Below are 16813 nucleotides of genomic sequence, written 5' to 3' on the forward strand. Positions count from 1 at the left end.
CCTGGCATTGGTTTCTAGGGGGTACATGTAGGGTTTAGATCCCAGATCACTTTTCCTTACATGCCCTTCTGTGTCCGTGTTTGACTACCAGGCCTGGCCAGGAGTGAGTTGGGCCATGGGTGAGTTGAAGGTGTTGTTTTCAGCTTGTTGGTACTGTACTGTCTGCCACAGAATACATTTCTATTGGTCTATAAGGCGATTGCCTGCTTGCTCGTATTTTGTGAAGCTCGTCTGCCCATGAATGCAGGTTTTAGCTCGAGGTCTTACTTTCTTGCTGGTTCTCTGAAAGTGGTGTTTGCAGCATGCTTGCCAAAGCAGCATTTGTTATTTATTAGTTGGTCGTTAAAATAATTGTCTGTTCATTGTGGTAATTTGCATGCATGGTTGCAATATGCTGGTATTGAACCTGGTTTTGACCCCAACAGAGGGGGCCACCGACAAAGTGTGTGTGTGTGTGTCCTAACCGTTTCTGGAGATGTCGAGCTCCACCAGCTGCATGAAGTTGGCCACCTCAGGAGGGAGCCTCTGGATCTCATTGTCACTCAGGCCCAGCTTCCTCAGGTTCAGAAGTCTAAAGAAAGGCTGAACAGACACAGGGAATTACTGGGTTAGGACAACAAGAAGATCGTGTTTTGAAACACGTCATTTATTTTGTTAAATAAGAGCACCGACGCATTGAAAAATGCCATCAACGTTTCCTTTTTGGAAAAGGACCCGGGTCAGACGATGACCCCTTTCCATCGAAGCATTCAAGTCGCTAACATATCTAAACTCCCACTGGGTTAAAGACACTCAAAAACTGCAGCAGGTATGCTAAACCCAAACAGTCAACTCAACATTTGTCAATGCAATCAAGGAGTTGGCAAGGGGCACCTAAATGCAGAGGGTTGAGCTCAATCGACTGTATATCATGCTGTTCACCAGAAGTTAGATTGTGGAACTTTTGATGCAGTGCACAATTTATCAGCATTTCTCCCAGCTCAATTCTCTCCACTCCATCAATCCCTCAAACCACACTCTGTAGACTGTCAAACCGCAGGTTGCAAACACATGATCAGAAACATACCACGACACAAGTCCTTGTATTTTTACCAGAACGGGCCTAGCCTACAGCTTTCTTTGAACCGATTCCATCGGCATGTCCCTAAACCCCTCCTCGCGTCACTATGGCAAATGGCGGACAAATAACAGTGGCTTTGGATAGGAGAGCTCTGCTCAGGCCCGGGCTGCGTTGCCAAGTATTTTCACAAGAGGCTGGTTGTTGAAAGGGTAGGGGACGGCATTCAGAACATTCCTCCAGCAGGCAGGCAGAACCGGGTGGCTGGGCGGGCAGGCGGTGTGTCCTCTGCTACACGGCCTGGCAGGCAGACATAGGGAACAGGTCCCAAACTATGCAGCCATTAAATACTCAATCATCCCCGTGAGTCTGCAGCCACAGAGGGCCAGTGTCTGCCAGGGCAATGAGGGCATCATAGCAATCAAACAATGTGAAGGAACTCAAGACATCCATGATTCTGAATCAGAATACCATTCCAAGTCATCAGGAGACATGGAGCCTGAACTAAAAATCGACTTTGATACACTCAACTTAATGTGACATATTGGATTTCCTTGAGTGAAAGGCATCGGTTTGTGTGTTTGACATGATTAACGTGAAAATCTTAGAAATTGCTAACTGGTTCCCACCAATCAAGGTGTTTCACAATTCCACTGCAAAACTCCTGTCTCTAGGGGAAGTTGCATAAACGTTCTTAGGCATATAGATTGAGTGAATCGAGGGCTCCCTTTGTGCTTCGTATTGTTGAGTTTCTGGCCGACAGGCAACAATGGAGTAGATACACACTATCTGCATCTCAAATGGCATGCTATTCCCTACATATTGGACTACTTCATAGGGCTCTGGTCGAAAGTAGTCCACTATGTAGGGAATAGGGTGCCATTTGGGATGCTAACAATATGACATGCTAGAAAACAGCTCTACAATTAAACTGCTAGAGGGAAGAATACTTCTTGTTCTCTTAGTTAGAATATATGGGGCGGCAGGGTAGCCTAGTGGTTAGAGCATTGGACTAGTAACCGAAAGGTTGTAAGTTCAAATCCCCGAGCTGACAAGGTACAAAATCTGGCGTTCTGCCCCTGAACAGGCAGTTAACCCACTGTTCCTAGGCAGTCATTGAAAATAAGAATTTGTTCTTAACTGCCTAGTAAAATAAAGGTAAAATAAAAATATTGTATTTGGTTGATACCGGGTGGTGAGCTGCACTCTCTCACCAAGGAGTGTGTGCACGTGATGGAGTGTGTGTGCATGCGTGTGTGTGTGTCGCAGGGCCAGGTCTGGCAGCTGGCAGGGAGAGCCGTTGTGGGCGGCGTACAGTGGCTCTGGCAGGTGAAAGGCATCAGGTGACCGGAAGAGGAAATAAGAGCTGGGGGACCATGTGAACTGCAGCTCGGGCCCAGATGGAAGATAGGCCCAGAGAGAGCAGTCACCCGCCCCTAGCATAACAGTTTACTCTAGAGCCATGGGAGAGCACGCACCCCCCCCCTTCGTATTCTGCCAACAGACAGACATTCAACAGGAGTCAACTCAGTTCATGGACACAGAGACAGACACATTTGTTCATCGGTTCCCATATCAACCACATAAGTCAGGACAACAGGAGACACCAAAACAGTTGAGGGGAAAGACTCCTCCATGCAAGACCATACCGATGTAGATTAAAGCTTCTTGATACGTTCCATACCTCCCTCCCCTTCCCCTCTCGGAGTCTACGGTCCAAATGGACCCTATTCCTATGGGCCTTGGTCAAAAGTAGTGCACTACAAAAAGGAACTAAGGTGCTATTTGGGACACAGAAAGTCTCTCCAGAACCCAGTCAGTGAGGGGCAGGCTGGCCTGCGGTAATGCAATCAGTTCTGAGAACGGACGATTATGCCCCACTGACAAAGGCGGCCATTCAGCCCGCTGCAGAGTGGCCAGCCAACACAGCCGCATCACGGGCATACAGTCTCCTCTCTGGCGCTTCTACATAAAACACCCATTCCCGAGTCAAGTCGGAGAATGAAAAATATATTTTTTCTCCAAAACAACAACTTGAGGGAGTGTGCATACGCAGCTATTCTGTGTTGAGCGGTTAACTAATAAATAGGTACTGCTAGAGTTATTAATGTAACTTCAGTGGTTGTACAAACGTTGGGCTATATGTTTTGATTTTTAATACAAGACTGCATGATGAGACTAATGATGATTTGAAAAAAAGTTGCTTGGAAAGGCATGAGCTCTGCTTAGTTTCTTTGCGCAGCCTGTAAAGAGTTCATCAGTCTCTCATTCACAATTTGACAAGCACTTGATAATGCCTTGAATTTCTCGCCGGCATTCTCTTTGTGGCAGTAATGCACCCTTAAAAAAATCCATGCCTTTTGCGGCCTGGAGTGCTGCATTGTGTCCTTCACCCTGGAGTGCTGCATTGTGCCCTTTCACCCTGGTGTGCTGCATTGTGCCCTTTCACCCTGGTGTGCTGCATTGTGCCCTTTCACCCTGGTGTGCTGCACAATTCGAAATGTCTCGCATGGCTCAGTCACATGATTGGAAACTTTCTCACAGGCTACAAGTAAAGACAAACATCAGTATATTGATATAGGCTAGAGCTTTTGCTGTTTGTTAGGCCTAATCATCTTTTTGGCTGACAAAATGTGGACTGTTCTGCCAAGATCTTCAACATGCACCTCAGGAACTGGATAAGGACGCGCGCAGTTGCGTTCCCGATGTCTGCCTTAACTTGTAGGCTCCTACAACTCTTGAAAAGCGGATTAAAATGTGCTCATTTGTAGAAGTTATTTGGCCACTTTAGTTGTGATATAAACCTTATTAAAACATATAGGCCTACAGGCTAGGCTACATGAGGTGTGATACAAACCTTATTAAAACATATAGGCCTACAGGCTAGGCTACATGAGGTGTGATACAAACCTTATTAAAACATATAGGCCTACAGGCTAGGCTACATGAGGTGTGATACAAACCTTATTAAAACATATAGGCCTACAGGCTAGGCTACATGAGGTGTGAGACTATGATTCGAACAAGTTCCCAAAAAAAGGCATCGTTTCTTATGCTGGCCATCATTCACAAGTGATAAAATATGTCATCTATGCACTTCAATAGCGAATGGAGGACGCTTTTCCCCGTGGTTTATTGTCACGTCAGCCAGGTAGGCTATACACCCGTGGTAAATATAAGCAATGTGCTTAATATTAATAAAGTTGAGAAATAAATTAAATATAAATAGGCCTAGCCTATAGAAAGCTGATGGGATCCTCTTTTTAGTAAAGGCCATCACTCGGTTTTCTCACACAATTGCATAGCCTATAGAAATGTAGCGCAACATGAGCTCATGGGCTCTCATGAAGTGTTTGATTAGATTTTCAATCACATTTGCATTGATGTCAGAGTGATTAGAGGGACAATAAAAGGCAGTTAGCAAGTTTGGTAGGATACTAATGACCATCAGCAGTATCAGAGCAGCCTAATTAGCGTAAACAAACAGTCATGTGGAATTTGAGTACCTTCATAACTAGTGACCGTCGGTGTGGCGGTAATACGGTCCCCACAACAGCCCTAGGCAGGCCTAGATTAGTCTCAACGTTAGTCCAATGAAAAAGCTCTCAAACATTGGGTGAATGATGAGACATGTTGAAATGCCACTGACTGTACCATGCCAACCATGTTACTAGATTACTGCAGGTTGTAGCCTGACTTCAACACATTGTGGAGTCAGGCAGTGAGACCTGGCCACCCATGAGGCCGATGACAGAGAATTGCTTGGATGATGTATACGAGAGCACCCCACAGGAGCAGTGTGTGTGTGTGAGTAGTGACAGGTAGCACTGGGCTCTTGGAGGGTCCCATCTGCAACTCCCCAAAAACACAGCTGCAGCCTGTCTTGGCTTATCTACACCCCTCTCAGGGTTAAGGTGTGAGAGTGAGAGAGAGTCTCCTTTTTCTCAGATGGTGTTATTCCTTGAAGGCAGCCATAAAACAGCAGATTTCATTTGAACTTGAGATTGACATAACTTTCCGAGCTGCGTGAGCAATTATTCACCTGCCAGTATACACACAGCTTGTACGGTTTACAGAGGCTTATTAAGGGCGGTTAGGTTAGTTCATGGTTGGTTTTAGTGGTGTTTGTGTGTACGAGCGTCGGTTCATGGTTGGTTTTAGTGGTGTTTGTGTGTACGAGCGTCGGTTCATGGTTGGTTTTAGTGGTGTTTGTGTGTACGAGCGTCGGTTCATGGTTGGTTTTAGTGGTGTTTGTGTGTACGAGCGTCGGTTCATGGTTGGTTTTAGTGGTGTTTGTGTGTACGAGCGTCGGTTCATGGTTGGTTTTAGTGGTGTTTGTGTGTACGAGCGTCGGTTCATGGTTGGTTTTAGTGGTGTTTGTGTGTACGAGCGTCGGTTCATGGTTGGTTTTAGTGGTGTTTGTGTGTACGAGCGTTGGTTCATGGTTGGTTTTAGTGGTGTTTGTGTGTACGAGCGTCAGTTCATGGTTGGTTTTAGTGGTGTTTGTGTGTACGAGCGTCGGTTCATGGTTGGTTTTAGTGGTGTTTGTGTGTACGAGCGTCGGTTCATGGTTGGTTTTAGTGGTGTTTGTGTGTGCTGGAATAAAGGAGTAAATCCACGGGGAGAAATGAGCGCGTGTGTGTTTGTGTGTGTCCTGAGACCGCAAGGCCCATAACCTACAGTGCAGCGGACGTGCGTGTACACACACACACATATATAATGGCAGTGTGTTGATGATCACGGTCATTTCCAAGCACAAGTTGGCGGTGAGGTTACTTGGGAGCCCATAAGAAGAAAGCCCCCACAAGAAGAAAGCCCCCACATGGAATGTATTCATTAGTGCTCACCGTAGAAATGTTTTGCAACAGGAGTTTCTTATTGGACAAATTCAGGTAGACCCTCCCCGTTGCGGTCCGTTTGCTTCCTAGTGAATACACCCCAGACACAAGGGGTATACCCCAGACTTTGCCTTACACAGCCCTGACCGAAAGTGAACCAAAACTAACAGAGGGAAGAGAGGGGGACAGGGACATACAGTAAGAGGGGTATGTGTGTTGAGTAAAGGTGCGTTGCTGAGCTGAAGCTCCATGGGACAGACAGAGGCTTCAGTGTTCTAGTCAAGTGACTTCATTTAGCCTCAAGCTGCTCTCCAATCAAACCAATCAAACTACACACACACACACACACACACACACACACACACACACACACACACACACACACACACACACACACACACTGTGCAAAAGGCTAATGAAAAACACAGACAGGGCTGCTGTTCTGTAGTATCCTGTTGTTGCCCTAAAGTTATGAATCTGGAGAAACCCTAAGTCACTGTTGAGCCCAGACAAGCAATCAACATAATTTTGAGTGGAAAAAACAGAGATTGATAGGTTAATCTCTTTGGCAGAAACACTGACCAAATCAGTGGGGCACAGTTCAATCAGAGTTTCTTCAACATGGGCTGAGATAGCCTTTCTGGCCTGAATTAACCAAGCGCTCAACCATCTGATCAATGGGACTACTGTACACACAATTCCAAGCAGGCTACGGGGAGGAAGGAGGAAGTGGAATTACATAGCATTGATATTATCCCTCTCAACCCCCCCCCTCTTAATTCTCCCCTCCGTTTCTCAACCTCTTTTCATCAGGGAGTGGTACGGGTAGGCCTCAACACATCTGCCACGCTGATCCTCAATACCGGGGCCCCTCAGAGGTGCGTGCCTAGTCCCTCCTGTACTTCCTGTTCACCCATGACTGTGTGGCCAAGTACGACTCAAACACCATCATTAAGTTTGCCGACGACAACGGTGGTAGGCCTGATCACCGACAAAGACGAGACCGCTTACCGGGAGGTGGTCAGAGAACAGGCAGTGTGGTGCCAGGACAACAACCTCTCCCTCAACGTGATCAAGACAAAAGGAACTGATCATGGTCTATAGGAAAAGGAGGACCGAACAGGCGCCAATTAATGTTGACGGGGCTGAAGTGGAGCAGGTCGAGAGTTTCAAGTTCCTTGAGGTCCACATCACTAAACTATCATGATCCAAACACACCAAGACAGTTGTGAAGAGGGCATGACAACACCTATCCCCCCTCAGAAGACTGAAAAGATTTGGCATGGGTCATCAGATTCTCAAAAAGTTCTACAGCTGCACCATCGAGAGCATCCTGACTGGTTGCGTCACTGCCTGGTATGGCAACTGCTCGGCATCTGACCGTAAGGCACTACAGAGGGTGGTGCATACCGCCCAGTACATCACTGGTACCAAGATACCTAACATCCAGGACCTATATACTAGGCGGTGTCAGAGGAAGTCCCAAAACAATTGTTCTAGACTCTAGTCACCAAAGTCATAGACTGTTCTCTCTGCTACAGCACGGTACCGGAGCACCAAGACCAGGACCAAAAGGCTCCTTAACAACTTCGACCCCCAAGCCATACGACTGCTGAACAATTCATCAAATTGCCAACCAGAGTATCTACATTGATCACCCCCTTTGCTTTCACACTGCTGCTGCACACTGTTTATCATCTATGCATAGTCACGTTTTAAATTACCGACTAACCTGTACCCTCACACATTGCCCCGGCTGTGGTATCCCCTGTATATAGCCTCGTTATTATGTAATTTTCTTGTGTTACTATTATATTTTTTGAAATATTTTTTTACAACTTTAGTTCATTTAGTAAATGTGAACTATTTATTGAACTGCAATGTTTGTTAAGGGCTTGTAAGTAAGTATTTCACGGTAAAACCTGTTGTATTCGGCGCATGTGACAAATACAATTTGATATGAGTGGAAGCCACACTGGGCGGTGTGGTCTATTGTAGTCATTCTCCTCCGTCTCCTAGTTAATCCAGTGCCAAACACTACTCCACCACTCTTACTAATCACATCCTAGCTCTACACACACAGCTGGGGGTGAGGGGCTGAAAAGGGGGGAAGGGGACTGGAGACAGAGAGACAGAGAGAGAGACAGAGAGAGACAGAGAGAGACAGAGAGAGAGACAGAGACAGAGACAGAGACAGAGACAGAGACAGAGAGAGAGAGAGAGAGAGACAGAGAGAGACAGAGAGAGACAGAGAGAGACAGAGAGAGACAGAGAGAGAGAGAGAGAGAGAGAGAGAGAGAGAGAGAGAGAGAGAGAGAGTCATGGGGAACAAATGCTTTTGTGATGGCCTCTTCTTTCAGGACCCCGGCTGGAGAGAAGAGAAGCTCTGGAAGGATTTGGTTGAGGGAGTAACTTGGCCAGTCACTTGAATAGGAGGCCTCATGTCATGACAACACTCATATTATTCTATACATAGCACCAGTGCAGTCTGTTGCAGTATAAACACTACTGTACTGCTGGTTTCCTTCCAGTACTACTAGAATGGTGATAACTGGGGAAAGAGACAGAGTAGAGAAACAAACCGGTTGAGGTTCCTTCTGATACTGGCATGTGAAAGCATGTGTGCATCCCAAATGCCATATCCAAATCCCTACATAGTGAACTAAGTTTAAAAAGTGTTGCACTACAAAGGGAAAAGGATACCATTTGGAACGCAGATCTTGTGTCCCAGCTCTACTGTCCAATCTCTCAATCATGCGTTTGACTTCAATTAAAGTTGATTAATGTAATCCATAATATAGGGTGTCCAGTAGGGGTGTAAAGGTTCACCAAACCTACGGTTCGATACTTGTTGCGGTTTTGAGGGAAGAAGAAATGTCAACAGTTTTTGGCAAAAGATGCAAATTTATTTTTTTAAAAGCACCCTATTAGTTGCCTAAGTCCAGCTTCTATGACAGCATTCACAACATTCTTGGCTTTGTCTATTGTGACAGGGATGGTTGTGTTGTAGAGGTCTTCACAGGTCCAAATATTTGTGAGGGAAGCAGCAGAAAAGTTCATTTGTAAGCTACTTTATTAACCAGAGCTGATAAAGCGAGAGACGCTCTAGCAGGCGTAGGAGGGGCCATGCGTTGTGTGTACTGTGAGCGAGTCACACAGGGAGCAGGGAGAGACAGCAACCAACCATACCAAGCCAACTCGCGCTAGTATACTAACTTCTAGTTCATCCTAGCTAGGTTATTTAATGCGATTATATAGTACCCGTCTTGACGGCATCAAACCGAGAGAAGCTAGTTGGCTAGCTAAGCTAAGGTAACTAGGCTAATTGAGGCGGCGGCATGCGCTTTCTTATCCTACAGTTACACCACCTCCATTCAGATTATTAAGTAGCTGTTGGCTCTTGGTCGTTGTAACATATCCTTTTCATTGAACTTTTAATTCCAATATTTTAATTCCATCTCCCATTAATTAGATAATCTTGCTTTGCCACACACGTAGGCTCGATGACTGTAGTGCCGCGTTGATGACTTGTGACTGGCCGACAACATCAAGCAGTAGTAGTTTTAACGGAATAGCCTACAATGTTTTTCAGCTCAGATTTACATGAGGCAATGGGCATACAACTCAGGATAGGCTATAGGCCTAGTGCTTTTACTTTTTTATGGATTCATTCGGGTTCACAGTGCGGACCAAAACAGAGGTCCCCGTTCGTGTACAGTTAACACCCCTAATGTCTACCCAACTCTGCCCAGAGTGGGTGAACACACACACTTGTGAGGAAATTAAGACAAATATGATTCTTCATGTTCTGAATCGTTCAGTGGCTTCTTCCTCCAACACATTCATTAGCATTATATCCAAAAAGTAGGATTTTGTAACCTAATACATCCGATAATAAGCACCAAACTCTTGACGGAGCGGTGCTGCTTTCTCACAGCGACTTGAGGATTTCACGTCGGTGGTCATCTGCAACGTGGTTTCCTCGGGTCGTAAAAAGCTAAATTAGCATGACACGAGCTGAATTAAATGTAAAAATATTACGTCTCAAAATCAGACTTAAGAAGAAAGAGGAGTTCAACGGTGAGTCTGTCAGTTCGCCTTAATTCTTGTACAGCATCCAACCTAGCTGACAAAGCTATTGTCCTCATTTTTGACCACTTTTTCCTTTGGCCTCCATTGGACTGTCACCCTAATTTTGGCCATCCTACACAGGTGAAGACTTTTGAACAGATTATGATAGAGATAGGAGGTTGGGACCAGCTACACAATTGACTTTTTACCCATTGGTCAAAAGAAGCATTTTGATTGGACACCCTATATCAGGGATGGGCATAGGCCTCCCTTTTTTAGGCCCACGGACCAATTTCACAACTTATTTTTGAAACTCAGTTGGGGCCTCAACTTATAGTTGAGTTAGAATAATAGAATACACAAGGTACAATTTCAAAATTTGGTTGTGCAGTTACTCAATTAGCCCATGTCAGCTACATTTTTTTTAGATTGGTAAGTTAGTAAAGCATGGTTGAATTACCAACCGGGGTGGGGCCCATAGATAATCAGTTAATATATTAAAAACTGCAAACATTTGCCTCCACCCTATGGCAAAATGTGTAGAATTGCATGAAATTAACTTTAAAACCTATTTCGCTCTCATCAGGGAGGCCGCTAAGATGTACGTGGGTACGCAGACCAACAAGCCACTGCAGGCCCTCATGAGTTCAGTTTTTTTTGTGGCCCCCACCCCATCTCCCCGCCGTGTATAATAAAATAGTTATTTCCAAGCCCTGCCTGTAGCGTGCCGGTGGAGTACCGGTGAGTTAAATAGTTCCACTGTTGTGCTGTTACAACAGGGTCGTCGTGTGCCCCTCCCCTCTCGCACCACAGGGACTGAAAACCAAAAGCCCCAGCTCAACACATGAATGAAGCCCCTACCCATCCCACCACCCCTCCACCTCGCTCTCCTTTCCCTCCATTTTACTTGGCATGGGAACAAAGGGTGAGCGGCCGAGCGGCCAGCCCCATACAAAGCTGTCCGTCACAGGTCGGTCGACTCGTCTCCCCTCCCACTGGCTAAGATGGGGGTTTCCGCCATTATTCAGAGAGGGGGGAAAGAATGGTCTGGAAATGGAGGGCTGGGGGGGTGGACTTGAAAGACAGCAATGAAGACAAAAAACAGGAATGACTCAAAAGGAGAGGGATAGACAGGAGAAGGAAGGGGGAAGTGGGGAGAGAGCAGAGAGGGAGAAAGAGAAATGGTGGATTATTAATGAGGAAGAGAAGATAAATGACTCCTGTGGGAACGCCATTGTTTTACAAGTTTCAAGTTATTAATGTCACATGCACGTCGAGATGCCTTTCTCGTGAGTTTTCAACACTAACCCTGACTGACCACAACACATCCCGAGATGCTTTATGGACGCGTGCCCCAGTGACACGCCTGTGCTCCGTGGAGGTGCTTACCCCTCTTAGTCTGTGCTTAACGGTTCAGCCCAGGGCGAAAGCCCTCGCCTGTTGACAGTGTTGAGTGGTTCAGTCTGGCATGCTAGTGACCTCACCTCTATTAACCTAACCGTTCCACTTCCTCAAAACCCCAATCTCCCACACACCCCTGTGTGTCACTAAAGAGTGCAGGTGGAAACATCTCTATATCTCACACACAATCTACTGTGCGCATGGGTCCATAAACAAACTGGTTATATGCATTTACTTTAAAAAGAACATATATAATCATTAGCCATGTCACACATCATGCCCCTCTACTCGGCACACAATTGTGTGTACAGTTTGTGTTGGTGTGTACTGTGCGTGGCTTCCAGTACAGCATATGTAAGTAGTCAGTGGTCCACACACAACTCCTAACTCCTCCTAAACACTTCCAGTTCACCTGCAGTGGTTAGCTAGCTGGGCCACACAGAGCTGCCTGCTTGGGTGTGGTTAGGGTGGCCTGACAGGCTGTGACTGCCCTCTGGCTAGCACCTGTCCCGTAAGTCACCTTGCTAAGTCACCCAGTCACAAATCAACACAACCCAGAGAAGAGTACAGCAGTCAGCAGCACTTTGTGAGTGCAGGGGACAGACACTACAGATAGCAGAGAAAAGGGGAACACCCCTGTTTCAACCCGTGCCGGTAAACTTCAGATTGTTCTGTATAGATGTTCTGTTTAGATGCATGGTTTAAGACCGAACATGACAGGTCAGCTAAACTGAAGCATATTTCAGCCCAAACTACAGTGGATATCTAGGCTGAGGGTGGGCAGTGTTAAGGTCATTGGACTGGCCTGGGCAAAGCTGACAGAGCAAACCTGACTGTAATGCTCACTGTGCTGTGCTATTCTAGGGAGCCATCACACTGGATAGGTGCTGAGCCCTATTCATTAACACACACCGTAGCAAAAAGTTTAGCAACCTAAACGAAAACAAGCGTTTCTTATTGGACACGTTCAGGTTGTCCACTTCGGTTTTTGTTCGTCTGTTCCTAGTGAAAAGGACCCTGGTCTCTGCCCTCTCCTGATACAGCATAAAAAGACTACATGAACTAGCCTTTGTGGCATCCCCAAATGGCAATAGCTCCTTTTTAAGAGCACTACATTTGACTATGGCATCACGCGCCATTTGGGACACGGTATATTAGTGATTGATTTGGACACAATGATCTAAAGCAATGAGATGGGCCTTGATTTTTGGTCGGGGGTCATCACCGCTGGTCAGATGGTGTTGTTTTCAAAAGGGGCTCTATGATGAGCCTATTGTGTTACTCGCCCGCTGAGCCGGAGATGCTATGGTGATCAGCTCAGAGCTCGGACCAGCCAATCCCGGCTGCTGTAGCCTAACGTGTTTCCCAAGCGGCACACTATTCAGTGCACTATTTTGGAGCAGGGTCCACAGGGCTCTGGTCAAAAGTAGTGCACTATATAGGGAATAGCGTACCATATGGGATGCCTCCTAGGTTTCCCCTGCTAGGCCTCATGCAGGCCACAGGCCCTCAGAATGGAACGGCATGTTTTGTCCCTCTCCGTACGCATGTGTGTTGATCTTTAATAAAACAACCAGGCTTTGCAGGGCAGTGTCCTCTCCTGTACTGCTGCCAACAGACCCCAGCTGACAGAACCCCATGTCTCACTGTGTTCCCCTCTCTACCCAGAGGATCAGGTTACACACACACAGAATGCTATTTATACAAAAGGCCGATAAGCGCAGGCACTCACACAGCCACATTCCACTGACAATAGTTTATACACTACCGCAGACACACACTAATATGCTTTGTACAGAAATAAATACATATCCTGTGTAAGCACACACACTTAACAGGCTCCCAACACACACTCTGGAGATTGCCGCACTAACGTGCCGTCCATCTTTCCCCTTTAGTGATGAGTCAGGAGTGGAGGAGCGCTGGGCAGGCCTATGCGGTGGAGCTGCCTCCAGGTCCCGTTTGTCTGACACGCACGGATGTTAGGAGTGGCTGTGCGAGGAAACAAGACGCTCTGGTCTCGGGCTCCTCAGGAAGAGCGCACTGCTATTCAGGAACCAGGTTCAGACTGGAGGAACAACACTCAGGCTGCGTCTTTAATGGCACCCCATTTCCTACTAGTGCACTACTTTTGAACAGGACCCAATAACGCGCTGATCAAAAGTTGTGCACTATATAGGGAATAGGACGCAGCCTTAAGAGTACAGCACAGAGAGGAAATGCTTCACATTACCCTCAGAGTACAGTAATAGTATACTGCCTGGTCTAGAGACTCAAAGACGAGTATATGACAGTTTTGTGAACCAAACCTAAATCAGGTTAGCCGCGCATCATAAAGCCTAAGAGCAACTCTTCCCCCCCTTTGCTAGCAGCTAGTCTGTGAATATTACTGAATAATGTAAACCAAATGTCTAAAACTTCCCTTTTCATATGCAATCTTGTTTAAAATGTCTGTGTAGGTCAACCCAGGATGTCTAAGGCAGTTAAGGAACCAATTGCTACAATAATTCACGTAGCCTGCCCTATAGTGGTAGTGGTATAGTAGTAACTGCCAGCTACTAAGTAAACGACAAGTATGGTTAAAAATGCTTATGGTGGGGAGAGTAGACGGACTCCTTACAGAAAGACCGTCAATCAACCAGGCTGAGCGGGAACGGGTGGAGAAAACATGGGGTGCTGCATCCCAGTCACAGAACCCCCTCCCCTCCACGGCCAAACCCAGTGAGTCGCTCCATTACACCACATCGCTGAGGCCTGAGTGTACTCACTCTGCCTTTATTACCTTGGAGTCCCAGTTGGCACCCTATCACCTAGGCCCCCTCAAACTCAACTCTGGACCTCGCAGGCAGTTCCACTGTGTTTTTTCATTATTCCCTTCTAATCAGGGACTGATTTAGACCCAGGGGCACCAGGTGGGTGCAATTAAATATCAGCTAGAACAGAAAATCAGTAGGCTCCAGACCTTGTAGGGTAAGAGCGGAATAACCCTGCACTATATAGTGCACTTCTGTTAAATATCGCAATATTATTTTGGACTACAGGTAGGGGCTTGAAGTAATTTCACTATTGAAATACTACCATGAATTTTTGTCGGATATCCAGATATTCAAAATACAAAGTATTTTTTTGAAACGGAGAACTGCTGCACAAGGGAGGGGTTGGCGTTCTATTGCTGCAGCTGTGGAGGTGCTGGTGGGACGGGAGCGAGCAAACAGATGGAGCAGGCGGTATGTGGCAAAAAAACACATTTCTTTCCACAGGGCCGTGGGATGAGACAAGGATGCAGCTTAAGCCCCACCCTCTCCAACATGCATACATCTCAACATACTGGCGAGGGCAAGAGAACAGTCCGCAGCACCCGGCCTCACCCTACTAGAATCTCAAGTCAAATGCCTAAATGTTTGCTGATGATCTGGTGCTTCCGTCGCCAACCAAGAAGGGCCTACAGCAGCACCCAGACCTTCTGCAGATTCAGCCAGACCTGGACCCTGACAGTAAATCTCAGTAAGACAAAAATAATGGTGTTCCAAAAACAGTCCAATCGCCAGAAACCACAAATACAAATTCCATCTAGACACCACTGCCCTAGAGCACACACAAAAAACTATACATACCCCGGCCAAAAGATCAGCGCCACAGGTAACTTCAAAGCTGTGAAAGCTGTAAAATTTGACATACTAATTAGGATCTGGCTAAAAATATTTGAATCAGTTACAGAACCCATTGCCCTTTATGGTTGTGAGGTCTGTGGTCTGATCACCAACCAATAATACACTAAATGGGACAAACACCAAATTGAGACTCTGCATGTAGAATTCTGCAAAAATATCCTCAGTGTACAACACAAAACACCAAATAATGCATGCAGAGCAGAATTAGGCAGATAACCGCTAATTATCCAAATCCAGAAAGGGCTGTTAAATTCAACAACCTAAAAGGAAGCAATTCTCAAACCTTCCATATTAAAACCATCACCTAGAGAGATGAACCTGGAGAAGAGTCCCCTAAGCAAGCTGGTCCTGGGGCTCTGTTCACAAACGCAAACAGAGCCCCAAGACGGCAACACAATTAGACTCAACCAAATCATGAGAAAACAGAAGGATAATTACTTGACACATTGATAAGAATGTTTTTGTACAATGGCAATTCCCTGCCCCACTTTTGACCAGAGCTCTATGGACCCTAGTCAGCAGTAGTGCACTAAAAGGGGGGGGATATTTTTTTTATATATAAAAAAAAAAATTGGGTGCCATGTAGGCCCTTATCACACAGTGACGTCACAGCAACCACACGTCTCCTTCCACAAACACACACAGCTTCTAACTACATCTAAAAACCAGTCAACCTCACAGTACACTACATCAGTGGCTGGAGGTTTCCTCAAGTCTTATCTCACAGCGTTTAGACAGATAAAATACCACAAGGTCTTTAAAAATAAAAACAACTCCCAATTTGCTAAATGGGAGGCACAAGCATATCACAGAACAGGAGAGAGTGAACTTGCAGTGTACGTAGAATTGCTAACCATGAGAAGTTCACATTAAGGTAGGTATTTGACGCTGTAAATGCATGCAGATTATTACCCCGGTACAGAACAAACATGTTTAGTATCCTGTCCCATTCCAGCCTCTTGCTCAGCACTATATGCGGTAGAGAAAGAGGGAGACCTTCCGCTGTGATGGAAACTGAGCAGCGTGCCTGACATGTCGGCCCGAGTTTATATATCCTCTGGGCCCCTTTGACCCGTCATGTGATCAAGACTAAAGCCGATGAAGTCGTCACAAAGCCTGGGAGGCCTGCCTGTGATGTCATAGTCATGGAGAAGAAAGTAAAAGGACAGAGTCAGGACTAGCCTTTAGTAGAGGTCGACCGATTATGATTTTTCAAGGCTGATACCGATTATTGGAGGACCCAAAAAAGCCGATACCTATTAAAATCGGCCGATTTTTAAACTTTATTTGTAATAATGACAATTACATCAATACTGAATGAACACTTATTTTAACTTAATATAATACATCAATAAAATCAATTTAGCCTCACTTAAATAATGAAACATTTTGATTTAAATAACGCAGAAACAAAGTGTTGGAGAAGAAAGTAAAAGTGCAATATGTGCCATGTAAGAAAGCTAACATTTAAGTTCCTTGCTCAGAACATGAGAACATATGAAAGCTGGTGGTTCCTTTTAACATGAGTCTTCAATATTCCCAGGTAAGAAGTTTTAGGTTGTAGTTATAGCAATTATAGGACTATTTCTCTCTATACCATTTGTATTTCATTAACCTTTGACTATTGGATGTTCTTATAGGCACTTTACTATTGCCAGTGTAACAGTATAGCTTCAGTCACTCTCCTCGCTCCTACCTGGGCTCGAACCAGGAACACATCGACAACAGCCACCCTCGAAGCAGAGCAAGGGGAACAACCACTCCAAGTCTCCGAG

The 16813-nt window shown here is 45.8% G+C and overlaps 1 protein-coding gene across 17 annotated transcripts in view; it reads right to left on the reverse strand.

The window, feature by feature from the left end:
• The window catches only part of scrib (scribble planar cell polarity protein), a 105281-nt gene that overhangs the window by 40899 nt on the left and 47569 nt on the right, over window positions 1-16813 (reverse strand). For 16 of the 17 annotated variants that reach the window (XR_006839628.1, XR_006839627.1, XM_046356065.1 and 13 more), the window contains exon 2: window positions 465-582. Coding sequence is in view for 15 of the 17 variants with exons in the window: in XM_046356065.1 (XP_046212021.1) it covers window positions 465-582 (118 nt within the window). In the remaining 2 variants the exon portion in view is untranslated. Of the gene's footprint in view, window positions 1-464; window positions 583-15950; window positions 15974-16813 lie in introns of those variants that run through there. The other variant, XM_046356068.1, reaches the window with a different exon arrangement.

This window comes from Oncorhynchus gorbuscha, linkage group LG07 (assembly GCF_021184085.1).
Source record: "Oncorhynchus gorbuscha isolate QuinsamMale2020 ecotype Even-year linkage group LG07, OgorEven_v1.0, whole genome shotgun sequence".
Lineage (NCBI taxonomy): Eukaryota > Metazoa > Chordata > Actinopteri > Salmoniformes > Salmonidae > Oncorhynchus > Oncorhynchus gorbuscha.